General features: G+C 43.7%; 1 protein-coding gene across 2 annotated transcripts in view; it reads right to left on the reverse strand.

Moving 5' to 3' along the window:
* Window positions 1–98: 98 nt before the first annotated feature.
* nkain4 (sodium/potassium transporting ATPase interacting 4) overlaps window positions 99–16,156 on the reverse strand; it is a 45,393-nt gene continuing 29,335 nt past the window's right edge. Inside the window, exons 5-7 of one of the 2 annotated variants that reach the window (XM_070968612.1) lie at window positions 10,812–10,872; window positions 3,437–3,521; window positions 99–2,630 (exon numbers count right to left, since the gene is read on the reverse strand). In XM_070968612.1, the coding sequence (XP_070824713.1) occupies window positions 2,621–2,630; window positions 3,437–3,521; window positions 10,812–10,872 (156 nt within the window). In that variant the 3' untranslated portion in view covers window positions 99–2,620. The remainder of the gene's footprint in view (window positions 2,631–3,436; window positions 3,522–10,811; window positions 10,873–16,156) is intronic. The other variant, XM_070968613.1, reaches the window with a different exon arrangement.

A 16,156-nucleotide genomic window follows, 5' to 3' on the forward strand; every position in this document is an offset into this window, starting at 1 on the left:
ATTTTTCCTTAATAAACATTTCAAGCTGTTCAATATGTGTGTGGTCATTGTTAGCGTTTAGCCAGTGCACGTCACAAAGAGCAGACATGACAAAATCATTAAAAGAGCACATTCTTTTATTAACAAACACCTATTTACATGAACACAAAGCACAGTTCTGGATAAATAGGATTACACAATCAGGTCACGTGGGGTTGGGGCAACACAGGACACGAAATAGAAAAGAGAAATGCAAAAAAGAAAAAAAAAAAACGTTTTCCACTTTCTATACAAAGAAAAAGAATTATCTACAAACAGGTGGAATATTTTTTCAGTGGGCACTAGCACATACATACACAACCGTTTCAACTAAGTCCAGTTAGCGGGGTTTAGGAAGAGGCTGTATTGCACTGAGAGGAAGACTAGTTTTTCATGACGATTTTAGTAGCATTGACTACTAACACTGATTATGTTACAATATGAGGTGCTTTGTGTTTTAACTAACCGACACACCTACCAAGAGTGTGTAAACTTAAATTCTGAAGACAATAATGACATACAAATTATTGCATCTTGCCAATAGAGAGGCGACCAATCAAATCAACATGGTTCACGCTCACTGTTCTGAAATCAGCCAGCAGAACTGGTCTGATGATTTTCAGAATCATAACAGCTTGTGGTCTGTCCATGTGGCAGTGAGGAACATCTAATATCACAGAGGAATCTGACACGCAGCTGGATATTTTTAGGTGCTGACAACAGACAAAACTGGGCTGAGAACAAAAAGCTACTTCTTTCATCACAACTCTTTTGATTACAAAACAAGCTAAACAGGCAGTTTCAAACTTAGCATCAAGAATTACTGTCATCAAACACACTGACAATGTTCTGGATTCAGGTGAAGTGAGTGAACGGAAGATTTTATCCTAACCGATAATAAGAAGTAAATGAGTGAAACATTGTAAGAGTCAGGGCAAAGTGCTGGCTCATCCTGCAAAAACACGCTTTTTGAAGATTTACTGTAACCTGCAGACGTGAAATCATTTTAAGACAAATCGTGGAGATTTATGGACGAGCATACCTGTAGCACAAACTCAGCAGCCTTTCAACGTGTACATGAACTCTTTGAACACCAGAGAGCAGTAGTGATTCACACAAACAGTAAGGCGACGGGATCCGATTCAAAACTGACTTCAGTTCTGAGAGATCTAACACGAACAAAAAAAAGTGCTACCAATCAGCACAGGAGATATGACTCACGTGTGTGCACTGTGACCTAAAATAAAGACGTGTTATGTTGCTGGGTCAGAATAAAATCAATCCGAGTAAGAGCCTGCTCAGTGGAAGCTTTCAGTTGCTGTTTAACCAGCTCGAATAGGGCGAGTTGATGACATCAGTCTTGTTATTTTTGTCAATACTTAATATGTTATACACATAATTACAATACAAACCCTGTAAAAAACATGCTATAAAACAATCACAATCACCACTGAGAATCTAAACCGCTTTACTGATAGTAGACAATGTTCTGGTTCACTCAGGAACAACCAAGCTACGTCTACACTGAAGACCATACCCATACGACTCAACACTGCTGTGCACCATGAACAGTTTCTATTGTTTTCTTGAAGTTAAAAATATGCTGCGTAACCTTTGCTTGAGTGTGTGTAATGATCACCCCTGTCAGCAGCCCCGATGCGTCTGCAGTTAAAGGAGAGCTGAAGTGAAAACAAAGCTTTCAGCACGTCTTCCAACACCTGACACTTCAGAAATACTGACTCGGCTGTCGGTGGAAACAGTCACAATAATAAGACTCCAGAAATAAGATAAAAGTTAAGACTCACATGCCGTTCCCTGTGTTAGAACAACTCTTACACGCTAACGCTCTTTTGCATTCTTGATAGTTCACATTTCAAACTCTGAATCCACATTTCTCCCCCCCCCCCTTGTTTCATTATTTACATTTTCTATTTTTGATAGATGCCCCCGTAGGTTTGGTGCTTTTGTTCCCTCCCCTCCCTCTACCTTCTCCGCTCCCCTGCCTCTTCCTGCTTTGCTTGTGTATTTATGCACACAGATCCTGGCCTAAAGTAAACAGGCGGCGCACAATAGCTCATTCCACAGGCTCCACTGTAATTCAGCCCTCTGGCCAAGATCTGAGCCAAACCAGCAATAACATGCTAAATCACTGAGTCCTCTAAGACACAGTACCACAGACTGGGAATGCTGGGCAGTCCCTGATTACACACACAATGTATTTATATGCTGTACATGTATACAGTCATGTTCCTGGGGAATATTAAACCATTATGGGCAGGTCACAGCAATGGGACCCCAGCAGAGACCTCAATACAAAAGAAATGATTGATACTTCCCTAAACACACAATATGAGGCTTTGTTGCAGCGTAATCCCCCCTTTCCCTGAACCCGCCATCCCTCCCTGGACAACAATGGACCCTAACTGAGATGTGTTGGCTTTTCTGGGCAGCGCACCAGTAAACGACATGGTTAAAGTACTGAAATCAAGAAGGGGGAGGAATGTGTGGCGTGCCCGCCGTGCACTGGGATGTTTGTGTCAAAACAGCCATTTTGTCTCCGTGGGAACTTGCTGTGTCACCTCCCCGCTGGACGCGCTCCTATTTACGTAGACCTGGAGAGAACGTGGGCAGAAATAGCAGAGAGTGAGCGGTTGTTGGGCAGCTCACACACACATTTACACGCATTTACACACACGCTCTTCCCTGGATGAATTTCTCCAGGATATAACTCCCAGTAGATCGAGGAGACGAAAACTTCCTCCCTCCCATTAGAGACGGAGCTGATTAAACTGTCAAGAAGCTAATAAAATATTCATTTCATGTTGGCAGAGAATTATTAGACGACTTGCCAGGCTTATTGTTATTAAGTTCTCTGCACAACTTAATTGATTAATCCAATTTTAGACAGATTTTTGTATGTTTTTCTCCATGTGCTTCTATCAGCAACTGCCCGCGGCGTGGAGACACACGTACGTGACACACACACACACACACACACACACACACACACACACAAAAACACCTTCATATTCCCTACAGCCCCAGACAGGATGTAGCACGTTTCAGAAAGACGTTTACTCTGCAGACATGACTCAAACCTCCTCCGTCTGCACAATCGCTACCAGTTTCCGTTGTTTTGTAACCTCCTGGATCCTGATCAACTCCTAAAAAGCTCTGCAGCGAGCGAATAAGAGTTGAGAATATTTTGAAAAATGATGCTCGCTTTGATTAATGAACAGTTTCTGGGAAAATCAGGGAATGTCACCTTGAAGAGGAAACAATTACATGCAGGTACAACAGGTACAACCCAAACTGTTCATGACCACGAAATGTGAATATCCACATGCACCTGCTCTTTGAGTTAAAACACACAGGGACATAAACACATACGGCGGCATGACGGCACATTCATACTTACAGGTACATGGGCTTTAAGAGGAGATGAGATGGTTTCTCATTGACATGGTAGAGTGGGAATGGGTCAAATCCACCAATAAAATCAACTGAAAACAAAGGATTAAACATAAATTATGAAGTAAATCATAAGACAGACGATAACAGAGTGAGACACTGAAGTGCATGCAAAGACATGCATGATAAAAAAAAGATCAAAAAACACAAGCTGAATGAGAAATGAAATGGAAAACAGACGCCAGTGGAGGACAGATGTAATACAGGGATCCTGAAAGGAGCAGCTTGCCAAGAAGCACAAGTCTCTTATTTTAGCTTTAACTTTGACAAATAAAAGAAATAATACAACTTTTTTTTTTTCATCAGTGCATCTGCCTGCAGCCGGAGGGAAAGCTCAGGAACAGGTGAAAGCTGGCCAGCTGTCAAAATAGCCTAAGCCTTTTTTTATCGCTCAGGAACAGAGGTGACCTTCAGCCGCTGAGCGAGATGCTCAGCGCGTTCTGTTTTATTTTCTCACTTTAGAGTTCAGACTCTAGGAGAGGTGCAGATGAGCAAAATGAGCGTTACGTTGCGTGAGAAAGAGAGGGATAACCTAAGTGCTGCGTATTTTGAGATGCTTTTTGAGATGAAGGGAAAGGCTTGCGACTCATGAAGGGACACAAAGGCTGGGGAAGGGGGGGGGGGCATGCATGTCGGTCTGACTGACAGAGGGGGCCAAAGAGATTAGGCTGAAGGAGTGCATGTGAAAGAGGCCAGCATGTCCGAGAGCCGTGAGCCGTCTGTAAACACCACGAGCGGAGGAAAAGGAGAAGCTGAGATTGAACCTGACTCAGTGGAAAAAGACAGCAAACAAATGGCAGATCCTCGTTCGACAGGACGGAAAAAAAAACTGGGCAGATCTGTTACTTTCTGGGAACCAGCAGCCGTGGGGGAGAAACAGACACAAACCAGCCGTGGAAACTACTGTAAGGCCAAATCAGTTCCATCCTGATAAGAGGAGGCAGGGGTGGTCTGCTGAATGCTGATAGGTGGGCAGGATGAGCCACAGGGTGCTGTAGCAGTGGTGGTTGTGGTGGTGGGCTGTCCCTTTCCACTGACCCTGCCCTGGTTTCCACCACACATACACCCCCCCCCCCCCCCCCCCCCACACACACACACACACACTCACGCACAAGACCTCTTCCCTGATCTTTTCTGTACCAGTGATTTTCTCATTACGAGCAGGTGGGGAAGCATCCCCCTGCCATGATAAACTGTGCTGAGGAATCCAGTTAGATGATAATGATGGTTGCCATTTTTAGGCATGCTGGCAACTGTGGGGACGGCGTCATCGGTCTATCCGTCAGTCAATCCAGCACTTCGGTTCAGAGTGAAATATCGTGAAGGCTATGGGATGGATTGCTGTGAAATGTGGCACGGATATTTAAGGTCTCCTGAGGAAGAATTCTAACGGCCTTCGGTGATCTACGGACTCCCGAACGGGTCAAAATTTCAGGTCATTACAGAATACCTTGAAAAATGAGTAGCCACGCGCAGGAAAGCGATTTAGTAATCTTATAATTAACACGGGGGAATCACAGCGTATCTAACATCTTAAAGCTCAGAATCTGAGCCTCAAAAGGTGCCCTGAAGTGGCAGAAGCTGCTCTTACGCTAATGAAGACATCCTATGTGTCAAAGCTGTTTGTGGTGCACCTTTTAAAAGCACCATTTATGACCCTGTGCTCCATCCCTCCTACATGCTGTACTGTGTATGTCAGCCTGTTAATTCCATCCCCATCTCTGAACCTTTTTCCCATTAATTATAACATGCTTTGGTCTGACCCCGGATGTTAAGGTGGATCTTCTATGCAGCCCCCTGAATATTTCAGTGCACTGAAAAGAAAATGACCAGAAAATACCACTGAAGATGGGAATTTTTTTAATGCAGTTATAGGCAGTGGAAATAGATATAAGCAGCATCAATGCATGTGATTCTGCTCAGTTCCTTGCTGTTTTAGTAAGTAAGAAATGAAAGGTATGTAGGTCAACAGTTCAGGCATCTATGCGGAGCCCCTACACTAGCAGGGAGTAACGAAAGACAATTATGTTTCACTTCAAGTGGAAACTGGTTGAAATCAGAGGACTTGTGCAGAACCAGGAGAGACACTGAGAGTCAAACTACAGTATACTGTTGCATCTCCCACCATGTGTGTGTGTGTGTTTGTGTGTGAAGGGGTTGGCGAGCTGACAGTGAAATGAAACACAGGCGTGGAGATAAAAGGAAAAAGACCAGAAGGGAAAAACAGGGTTGGTGAGAATAAAGGAGCGTGGTGTTAGGAAGATCGAGAAAAACAAGGAGAGACAGGGCAGAGACAAAGAGAGAGAGAGAGATAAAGGGCAGACGGATAGTTCAAGACTTCAGAGCCTGTCTGCTGTAATGCTGTAAGAGGTGAGTTACCAGACACAGTTGTGGTCTCTCTCTCTCTCTCTCCGTCTCAAACACATGCCGAATGGAGCCAATGGAGGAGGGAGTTCCTCACACTTGGCTCTGTTCTGCAGTACTGCATCTCCATCCTCACACACCATTACACAGCCATCATTGCCATACAGGCCACTCATTTACTTTAAATAGCGGTTCAGCTGTTTTATACTTGGTTATTTTGCATATGAAAACTTCAGGTATGTTTGACTGAGAGTGTCTTTAAAGTTAATCATCTATGCAAAGAGGAGGAAGGTTCCACGCAAAGACAGACCAGGAGAACCTCAGGAAAGGTTGTCTGGTCAGATTCTTTTAAATGAACACCGAATACACAAAACGCTGCCAATGTGTTTATTTCTTCCTGTCACTGGGTGTCAGATGTTCAACCCTCATTATTCTTGGTAACTACAATTACAATCTGTCATACAAAGGCCAGCACTGCTTTTATTCTATTCTCTGTCATACAGTATATTCATGCATGCACAGACCCAGCTCCATTCAACTTCATTTATACAATAAAGAGACAAAGCTTGAAATGTGTTCCTGTCTGACTGTTAATAACTGAACAGAGATCCAGCAAGCGCTAGTCAAAATATTGTAATACAACAGGGAAGCACTCCTGCTGATTATGTGGAAAAATGTATGCATAATGTTGGCTATATTTACCACTCTATCCAAACTCGAGCACACATTTGCATCAAAATGCAGCTCAAAGGCTCTGCGCACCCACACAGGTGTTTTCAATTACCTGCCTGATCAGAGCTGCAGTCGTGTTGGGTGGATGCTCAGACTTACATCAGGCTACACAGACTGAGAAGAATGATCAAAGTGTAAGCTGCAGAGCTAAGAGAGTGAGGGAGCTGTCAATAAAGAACTGTCTGCACGCGCAGTAATCAGGCATCGTATGTGCCAAAGTGTGTACACGCAGTAATCAAATAATGTCTTCAGATCGTTTACAATCTGCCATACTTGCTTCTGGAAACACGATGATTACATTAGAAACATGCACACGACTAACTAACTAGGTTATTTGAACGGAACATTTTCCAAGTCATTTTCCAACATTTTCCTATGCTTTTATGAGCATTCTTTGGACATGTATATATACAGCACATTCAGATTTTGCATCTCAGTTGGGGTTTTTACTGCAGTTTGTGACACATGGCCTCTTTCAACCGTTTATGGTCAAGTCTGTGCACTGCCAAGCCAACAGCTTGCACTAAATACTTAAGAAAAGTTTACATTTCTGGTCGGGGGGAGAATCACATCTACTTTTAAACATTATGCATGACTTGCATATCAACAGGTTTCTGGATACGTGAATATACTGCAACATCGACCTTTTTCAAGAAAATGGATGGTATCTGTTTGATAAGTGGAGCATGCACGGCTGCATGTTAACAGGAACACTAGCGAATCTTCATTTTCATTCGCCATGTAAACAGCTTAGAGGACATGCAGCACTGTTTTTTGCAGAAAATGGGCAAAAACTAGAATACTTTGTGCATGCAGAAATAGTCAGTGTGGCAGTGATCCAACATGCACAATATCAGGATCCTGAAACTGAAGCAACTAAATGGAATTCAGTCCCACGAGTGAAAAAGACCTATTCGCACTCTTTGAATGTTCTACTTATTTGATCCCATTTTAAGACATTTTGAGGTGATAACATAAAAACAGAGTGAGGCCGCCTGGATGTTTTGACCTTTTCAATCTTTTCTACTACCTGAGGATACAATGCCACCTAGACATCCATCCCCGCAGTTTCTCTGTCTGCTCTGGAGGATTTTCTGGGGATGTGACTCAGCACAGAGGGCGGCAGCATAATTAGCAGACATGCTAAAGCGAGCTTATCCCGGCGCTAGGCTTCTAACTCCATGACCTACTTTACAAAAGAGGATTTTCCCCTCCACTCGCTCTGTCGGTGTGTCTGCTCACCACCGATAACTCTCTGTAACAAATTCACATGTACAAATACACACAACGCACACACGCCAACAGTTAGTCACACACAGTCAGCTAAACACACAAATGCATGCGGCATATAGGTGTGTGGGAGTGTACATGTACACACAAGCACTTTTAAGTGAAAGAGGAAGTCACATCAAAAGGGAGATCACACACACACACACACACACACACACACACACACACACACACACACACACGCATGCATGCACGCACACACACGCACACACACAGTATCAGTAATAAAGCCTGAAAGCTATGTCAAACCCTGAGCTGATGGTATATGATGCTTGTTATTCTGCCCATTGTGTCTTCTTGGCTTCTTGCGAGTGTGTGTGTGTGTGTGTGTGTGTGTGTGTGTGTGTGTGTGTGTGTGTGTGTGTGTGTGTGTGTGTGTGTGTGTGTGTGTTTCATTCCGCTACTCTTTACGCAAGCCTGAGCACTCAAATCTAACTCACCCGTCTCCCTGGAGAGTGAGAGAGTGCTCGGCGTGAGAGGAATTCCTGTCTTATCTCCTTATTCGTGAAAAGCTCATCTTGTCTCGTGTTGTTTGTTCCTGCATATTGGCCCATCTCCTGTTTCCCTCCTCGGCTCAAACACCTCCCTCTCTCTTCCTTCTCTCTTTCCGCCCCTCCGGAGGATTCTACTTACTTTCTTCTTGTGGTAAGGTGCAATCAACTGTGGAAGTTATTGACCAGCAAGGCGCTTAATGAGGCTGATACAACGAGTGACCAGAGACCTCTAACTTTTTACAAGCGCACCTCATTAAAGCTCGCAACGCCAGAGATGGGAAAAGAGACAGGGAGAGCGAGGAATTCTCAAACGCAATAAAATTTGGTTCTGATACAGGGTTATTCCATCTCCCTGTGAAGAACCGGAGAACAGGAATAGGGCAATGTGAGGGAGATGTAAAGGGAAGGAAAAGTTCTGAGTAGGAGGGGAGATGCTGAGGCAGCCAGGGAGCTCAATGCAGAAACCTGCTTTAATCTACACTTCAAATGAGAGGGGAAAATGAGAGCGGCAAAGTGCCTGAGCAGGTTTTTGTGTTGCTAAGAGTGAGTGTGTGTGTGTCTGTGCACCTGTGTCTGCATGAACAAAAACGTTCATTTGTGTGTGTGTGTGTGTGTGTGTGTGTGTGTGTGTGTGTGTGTGTGTGTGCAGGCAAAGGGCTGATTATAATAACAAAGAAGCACAAGTTGGTAGCAATGTAGCAGTGTTTTACTCCAGCACAGCCTGGATCAGAGTAGAATAATTAAACCAAGAGAAATCACACCATGTTCTGTTTTCACCCCAAAACTCACCTCTCGCTGTCACTCTCTTGTTATTTTATCTCTGTTTTTGAGTGTGGATGACTGTCCGCTATGAGTTCAAACAAACACAATCTGTGCCAACAGCGCACACGGGGAATGAGCGAAGCACAAATGTCACGAAAACAAAAGGAAAAGGAAAAGTCGTTGAGGTTGGAAAGTCTTTTTCTTTTTAGCTGACTTGCCTCCTGCTGAAATGCTATTGCCCTCCAGAGATTACTTAGAGGTGACTGGTGATTAAGTGGTACTGCCCAGAGCTGGGAGGGTGGGGTGGTGATGCTAACCACTCACAGCCAGTGAATCTCTGGTATGTGACCACCACAGAACTGCTTGGACTTTTATACCACCGGTCTACACACGGAAACCACATCACGATTCCCCCAAATTATAAGAGTCTGCTGTTCAAGATGCAATTAGCGCATGTAGTGCTTTGTTCATTACGCTGTTGTCAAATCAAAGAGTTTGTGCTTCTTACAAAAGGGACTGACATGATTACAGCCAGGCTCCAGACACTTTATAATTAGCATGAATACCTGAGACACTCCATTTAATCTTAGCTAATCCTCAGAGAGAGTTTATACATTCAGCCGCTTGGGTTCAAAGCATTGGCTAAAATTTCCAAGGCCAAAACGTGTAAATCCAGATTCTCACGCATGTCCACGTCGCTGTGCGTCCTGGAAGAGTTACTGCAGTGCTAATCAGATATTTATGACCCTCACTGAACCCTTAGATCAAATGTTTCCTGCCTTCTGATTGGCTAACCTCCAGCAGGACCTCTGACCCGCTGCCTGTGAGGTCACAGCAGCTGGGTCATTCATCATAAAACGTCTGTCTCTGGTTTCTCCGTCTTCTCTTATGACTCATTTCATGACTCCCCATCGCCTTTTCCCACACTCTGTCTGCCTGCTCTCTGCATGACAGTCCGGGCTAACTCTTGCCCTCGTCTGACTCCATGTGAAAGGTCTAACACGGACCAACATGCGCCAACACAGAAAGGAGCTTGAGTACTTCCATAACACACTGAGGAGCCACTTCAGATTTGACAAGCTGCAAGAGAGACAGACATGAGGAGGGAAGGTGTGTTTGTGAACAAGGGAGTGGGGGGAAGTGCGATCCCAGTCCAACCCAGGCAGGCAGCAGACAGCTGGAGTGACAAACAAGGGGGCACATGGAGAGAAGAAAGTGAGAAAAGTGAAAGCCAGAGTACATTAAAGGAGGTTTACAACAACAGCGAGGACCACACAGACCGCCGAGGAGCAGAGACGAGGCGCCGAGCGCACACGTGAAAGAGGAAGGGAAGAATGGGCTGAAGGAGGTGTGGAGAGCGAACACATGGCGTCTTTGGTTTTTGGAGGGAGGGAGAGATCGAGAAAGAGGGCCCAGCTGGTGTGGGGGAGGAGAGAGGAAGGAGAAAGGGGAGAGCGGGAGCAGTGTAAGTGCGGGGTGAGACGGGAGGAAAGGGAGATGAGAGAAGAAAGATGAAGCCCCGTTCCCCTCAACTCCATCTCATCTGTGTGAGTGGGTCTGGGTGTGATTCATTAGTTGCTACAATGCTCTGTTTCAAGAAAGACTGTGTGTGTGTGTGTGTGTGTGCGTGTGTGTGTGTGTGTGTGTGTGTGTGTGTAGGGGTGAGGTAAAGCGACTCACAGCTGTCCTCCTCCTCAGTGATAGCGCTGACAACATAACAGGCGTACACGAAGCCCAGGAGCTGTGAACACACAAGCAAACAAGACAGGTTAGACTCCGCAGAGGTGCCTGTGTGCGGTTCATGAGCAGCTGACGGACAAAAAGATGGTGCAGAACATCTGGAAAAAGAGCAAGTTTTGTGGTGATACGGCCTCGATTTGAGAGGTGGTGACAGCGTGTTCTCTGGGATCCACCCGCGGGCAGATGATGATGCAACACTGTGCAACACTTGAGCTGAAATTGATTATTTGATAGAAAATTGACTGCCAACAATTTCAGTAATCAAGTATCGTTTCATCTTGTCATGTAGAGTAACTCGAGGGGAACCATCAGCAAAAAAAAATAATCATTTACAGCTTTCATCTTCCAGCGAATGTGAAAATTGAAATTGTAAATGGAGGATCTTTAGATTTTGGACAAAACAAGCAACATGAAGACGTCACCTTACGTTCAGGAAATTCGGATGGACATTTTTCATTATTTTCACTCATTTTACAGAGTAAGCAATTAATCAATCATCAAAACAACAATCAACAGACAAACTGAAAATAAAAATGATTCCTGGTTGCAGCCTTAAAGCAGCTATAATCAATATTTTTATGATAACAGTGGACAAATAACTGTGTGTAATGTTACAGGGGTCGTTCATCCCTTCTTTAAGCTCACTGTTTTGGCTTTCTGGCACTCCTTTGAGTTCAGTCTCACCGTTCTCATCAGCTTCATCAGCTCAAAAAATAAAAACCTCTAAAAACCCATTCTGTGTTACCTGCACAGCACCACAGGCAGACACGCAAAGTCTTAAAAGGTGTCAGTGTTACGCTCACAGCTCTACTGTGAACACAATACTCCTTTACTGTAGTATCTGTGTTGACGATGCTTACTGAGTTGACTTATGGAGCATACATGCAGTGGTAGCTCAGCAACAGAACGAGCACAGCGTACACCGACACACAGTGCTGAGAATAGCCTGTAGAACTGGCAGATGGCTGTCATCGACTCAGAAACAGACACTGAGAGACAGTCTCACTCCACCCAGCCATCCATCCATCACTTGGCACTCTGCCATGCCAATTAAAACAGCGTCGGGCACGCTGCCCTCCTCACACACTGGGTACACAAACACAAAACCCAAGGGGGATCGACTGTGTGTGATGGTGGCTATTTATATAACATTCATTCAACCTATAACTTAGCTTGGCCTCCATAATTATACGAGGAACAAAGAATGACGTGCAGTTTGCAGTTCTTTTATCTCTATCATTTGGATTTCATTCCATTTTTCATGCGTGCAATATATTTGGCCTTTATTGAAGTTCATCCAGATGTAGATTAAATGTTTTATTTATGAATGAAAGTCAGGTGTGGAGTCGTAGAAAAGAGAATGGGTCTGTCTCTGTGTGGGCTAGATAAGATACATAACTCTTCTCTCTGCTTCCCTCTCACTCGGTTTTTTTCTCTCTACTATCTAATTGCTGGTCTCACCCCATCCATTACAGCGGCGGTGAAATGGAGGGGAATTAGCATATGTATAAAGCTAGTGTCAAACACAAGATGGTGTTAACAGCAGGGGGCACACCTTGCTTTCAACTACAATGTGTCTGTGTGCATGTCCATGTGTGTTTTTCCAGTAAAAATGTGCACAAAGCGTGTGCTCGTATGACTTAATATCTATGCATGAGTGGCCGCTTGCTTAATTTTCATAACGTCTCTGCAACTCTACTGGATGGACGCCACTCTTCCAAAAGATATCCTCTTAATTGGTGTTTTGATGGTTGTAGTGGAGAACAATGCATCAGGCTAGTAAAAACACCACTAAGTGGAGAAACACAACCTCCTCACTCATCTCAATGAGACCACTGTGTTGATACAGCGGGAGTGCAAATGCAGAGGCTCTTGGGGGAAAAAAGCAGGGTCATCCAAAAGTAATGAACCTGGCTCAATGCAATGTGCAGTCATATGGTAACACACTATGTGGGTGTCATGGTTATAAAGTTGAGCATGATAAAATGACCAAGGATCTTATGGCTAAAGATAATTCATGATTTTTCATTTGTTGAGATAATAATTCATTGTTTTCATGTATTCTGAGCTAAAAGGGTTAAACAGTGATTAAAAAAGGAATAATAATTCATTGTTTACATGTATTCTGAGCTAAAAAAGTTAAAATGATGATGATCATCTGTTCTGTGTTCAACTGCTTTTGCCTCGCAGGTACAGAAATGACAACAGAGACAGTGTTATAGATAAAATAGTTTATTTCATATCATATCACTTTTTGTTTACAACCTTTTACTTACCTTTTATGAGAATGCACATACATAAGTTATTTTTGGAACCTCAATTGCATTTTTTATTTTCTTTGTCAAGTCTGTGGCGAATGTGCTGCACAGCGATTGATTGTTGATGCCTGTTTCCGTGTTGAGAAGAAGCATGAGAGAAGCATGTAGCTAACAAAAGCAAATACACCGAAGAAAGGCAAACGTGTCGTGTTCCTGTAGTTTTTCACTCTTTTTACTTTATCATTTTCCCTGGCAACGGGGCGTAACACTGGCCGATCAAACATGTAAGAGCAAATTCCTGGTAGATTATATTGCAACATGAACAAGGTAATTCCACTGTTTACCTGTCGACCTTCGAGACAAAGGATAAAATAACTGCTGCCGTGACTACTACTCCAGAGTTGCAAAACCCTGTGTCATAGTCTGATAAAACGCTGTGCAGTTCCTTTGTGTCTGATGAATCTTTAAACTCAAGGATGCATTTACTCAAACCGCCTTCGTGGGGCCTGTTTCACAAAAGCAATTTGCAAGTACCGACCCACAGATAGCACACGGAAGCAACGTCACGTCTCACAAGTGACTGTCCGTCGAGAGCCCTGCAGGACACAAGCACGATGTTTGTTTTGATGAGAGAAACGTGTCACAATTAAAGTGAGAGGAAATTACCTTGTGTTGCAAATCCCAGCTTGCATGTTGCAAATTTGGCGAAACGGGCCCCTGGATTGTATGTCAGCATCTCGCAGGAGTTGCCTACTCAATGGTACACTCCTATAGGTGTTCATATGACAGCTTAGCATATGATTCCCATCATTTCCCATTCAGTGACCCTTCACGCATGTGTAGGAATCTGCTTTCCTTAAAGAGAGAAAGCAGCAGAGGAAGAATGAAGCTCTCACCTCCTACAGATGTGTTCATCAAAGACACGTAGTCAGTGAAACCACACAGATGTTGAGGCGAGGATGACAATATAAAGCCAGTTTTAAATCGAAAAGATAAAAACCACACAATATGACTGACATACTGAGCTACCTAAAGCCTCACTGCACACTAAATAGCGGTTGTGATCAGACTATTCTGACCAGATATTTCATGACATTGATTTCCTTTAATTAGTAAATGCCCTACCATGAGAGTGCGCCTGTCACTGCTCAGAGACAGCAAATCACCATTTGTCACTCCTTGACTGATAACCGCTGGCAGCAATAAAGTCTGGACGCTGGATGGGCTATAATGTACCCTATCTACCCGTGACTTCTTTTCATTTTGAGAGAAACTCCCACCACGGGCTGATCTTAAACCACTTTGTCTTCTAGCTTTTTTTTTCTTCTAAGGCTTCGGTACATTTAGCGTGATGTACAGGGAGCTAATCAGATCAGAGCAGCGAACACTTGGTGGCTTTTTGCCGGAGGCATGGCTGTCCTTAGCCAATATAGGTCAGTGTCCTCAATAAAAAGTGACAATTCCACTTATATATCCTTGCATATTAAATGGCCTTAAATCATAAAATAAATCCTCTCTTCCACACACACACACACACACACACACACACAGCTTTCTTCTCTGACTTCCCGCTGTCACTCCTGGACTTCAGGGATCACTTTAGAGACTAACGTCAAATTAATTAAGCTCATAAAGCCCCCGCATGTCGTCTGAGGCTAGATCTCAGTCTGCCTGTGAGGACGTGCCACACCAAAACCAACTCATTTAGCTGTCAATCATTTGTTTTTTCTTCCTTCCGAGCCGAACTTTTTCCTTCCTGTTAGTCACTTTCCATACACAGGTCTCCACATCACTGTCACTCCTCAATGTGCAAATCTCTTCTGTCATCTTTTGTCTCCTCCTCTCCATGTGTCTTTGTTTTATTGTTGCTCTAACAGTGAGTGCCGCACTCCCCTCTGCTCTCTGTCTCTGTTGCAAAGCAGTGAACACTGACTTGGACAACTGACAGAAGGAAGCAAGATGGCAGGAAACCGGGCACAAAAAGTTCACCGCTCGATGTGGGAAAACATCAAACGTAACGTGGTTCTCCAGTGGGCCATCATTTACTATGTTATAGAGGAAACTAAAGGAGATACCTGTGATAGCTCAGCATTATCTGTGTTTATTTTCTCAGATAATGAGGGCAAAAAGAAGTTTAGGACACAAGCATTCATGAAAATGTGGCTGAGAAGATGGCCAGGTGCTGATCTATAGAAGGTTACTTGCATTTGCATAGGCTAATAAAGGTCGGGTTTATACTGAATGTACCAGTCTATAAAGACACATAACCACTTTTGACAATGCACACTAATCAAACATAAATACATCCTTGATATGCATGCCTCAAGAAGATAATATTAATTGACATTAGGCTAGAAAAAGGAGAAGCGAGGGGATCACCAACTTCGGGAGGATACATCCTCTGGAGACCCCGAATATCTGTATAAAATGGACAGACAGATACACTGCCATCCCTTGAGCTATGCAGCTAGCATGGCCAAAATGCCAAATACTTGCCAAATCTGCTGTTTTTCTCTGTTTGATATGATCGCAAATTGAATTTGTTTTGGTCTTGGCCAGTCAGTTGAACAGCACAAGCAACTGGAAGATGCCCCTTTGGGTAATTTTGATGGGCATTTTTCCAGTTTTTCTGAAATTTTAAAGGCGGCTAATCAAATATTCAAACAAATAATTAACAGATCAATCATTCAATCAATTCAATAACTGTTGGTTGCAGCCCTTTATCTGTCTGCGTTTTAGTCTTTTGAATTCATATGGATTTAAAGATGCCTCCTTTCCACAGTCTATTGGCCTGTGCACGTGTGTGCAGCGGTGGATATCTACACGCTAATTAACACACTATTGATCGTGGCTCTGTGTCAGGAGAAAATTCACTAAGTGAACTATAATGAAAGGAATTCGTAGGTAAAATATGTCACGTGGGAGACAGGAAGAGCTGAAAGAGAGAGGGAGAGGGGGTGGTGCAGATGTCTTGTAGGTTAATTACACAGGACTTTCAGCCTCACAATAAGGAGCAGGCGTCCCTGC

Source organism: Chaetodon trifascialis, chromosome 8 (genome assembly GCF_039877785.1).
Source record: "Chaetodon trifascialis isolate fChaTrf1 chromosome 8, fChaTrf1.hap1, whole genome shotgun sequence".
Lineage (NCBI taxonomy): Eukaryota > Metazoa > Chordata > Actinopteri > Chaetodontiformes > Chaetodontidae > Chaetodon > Chaetodon trifascialis.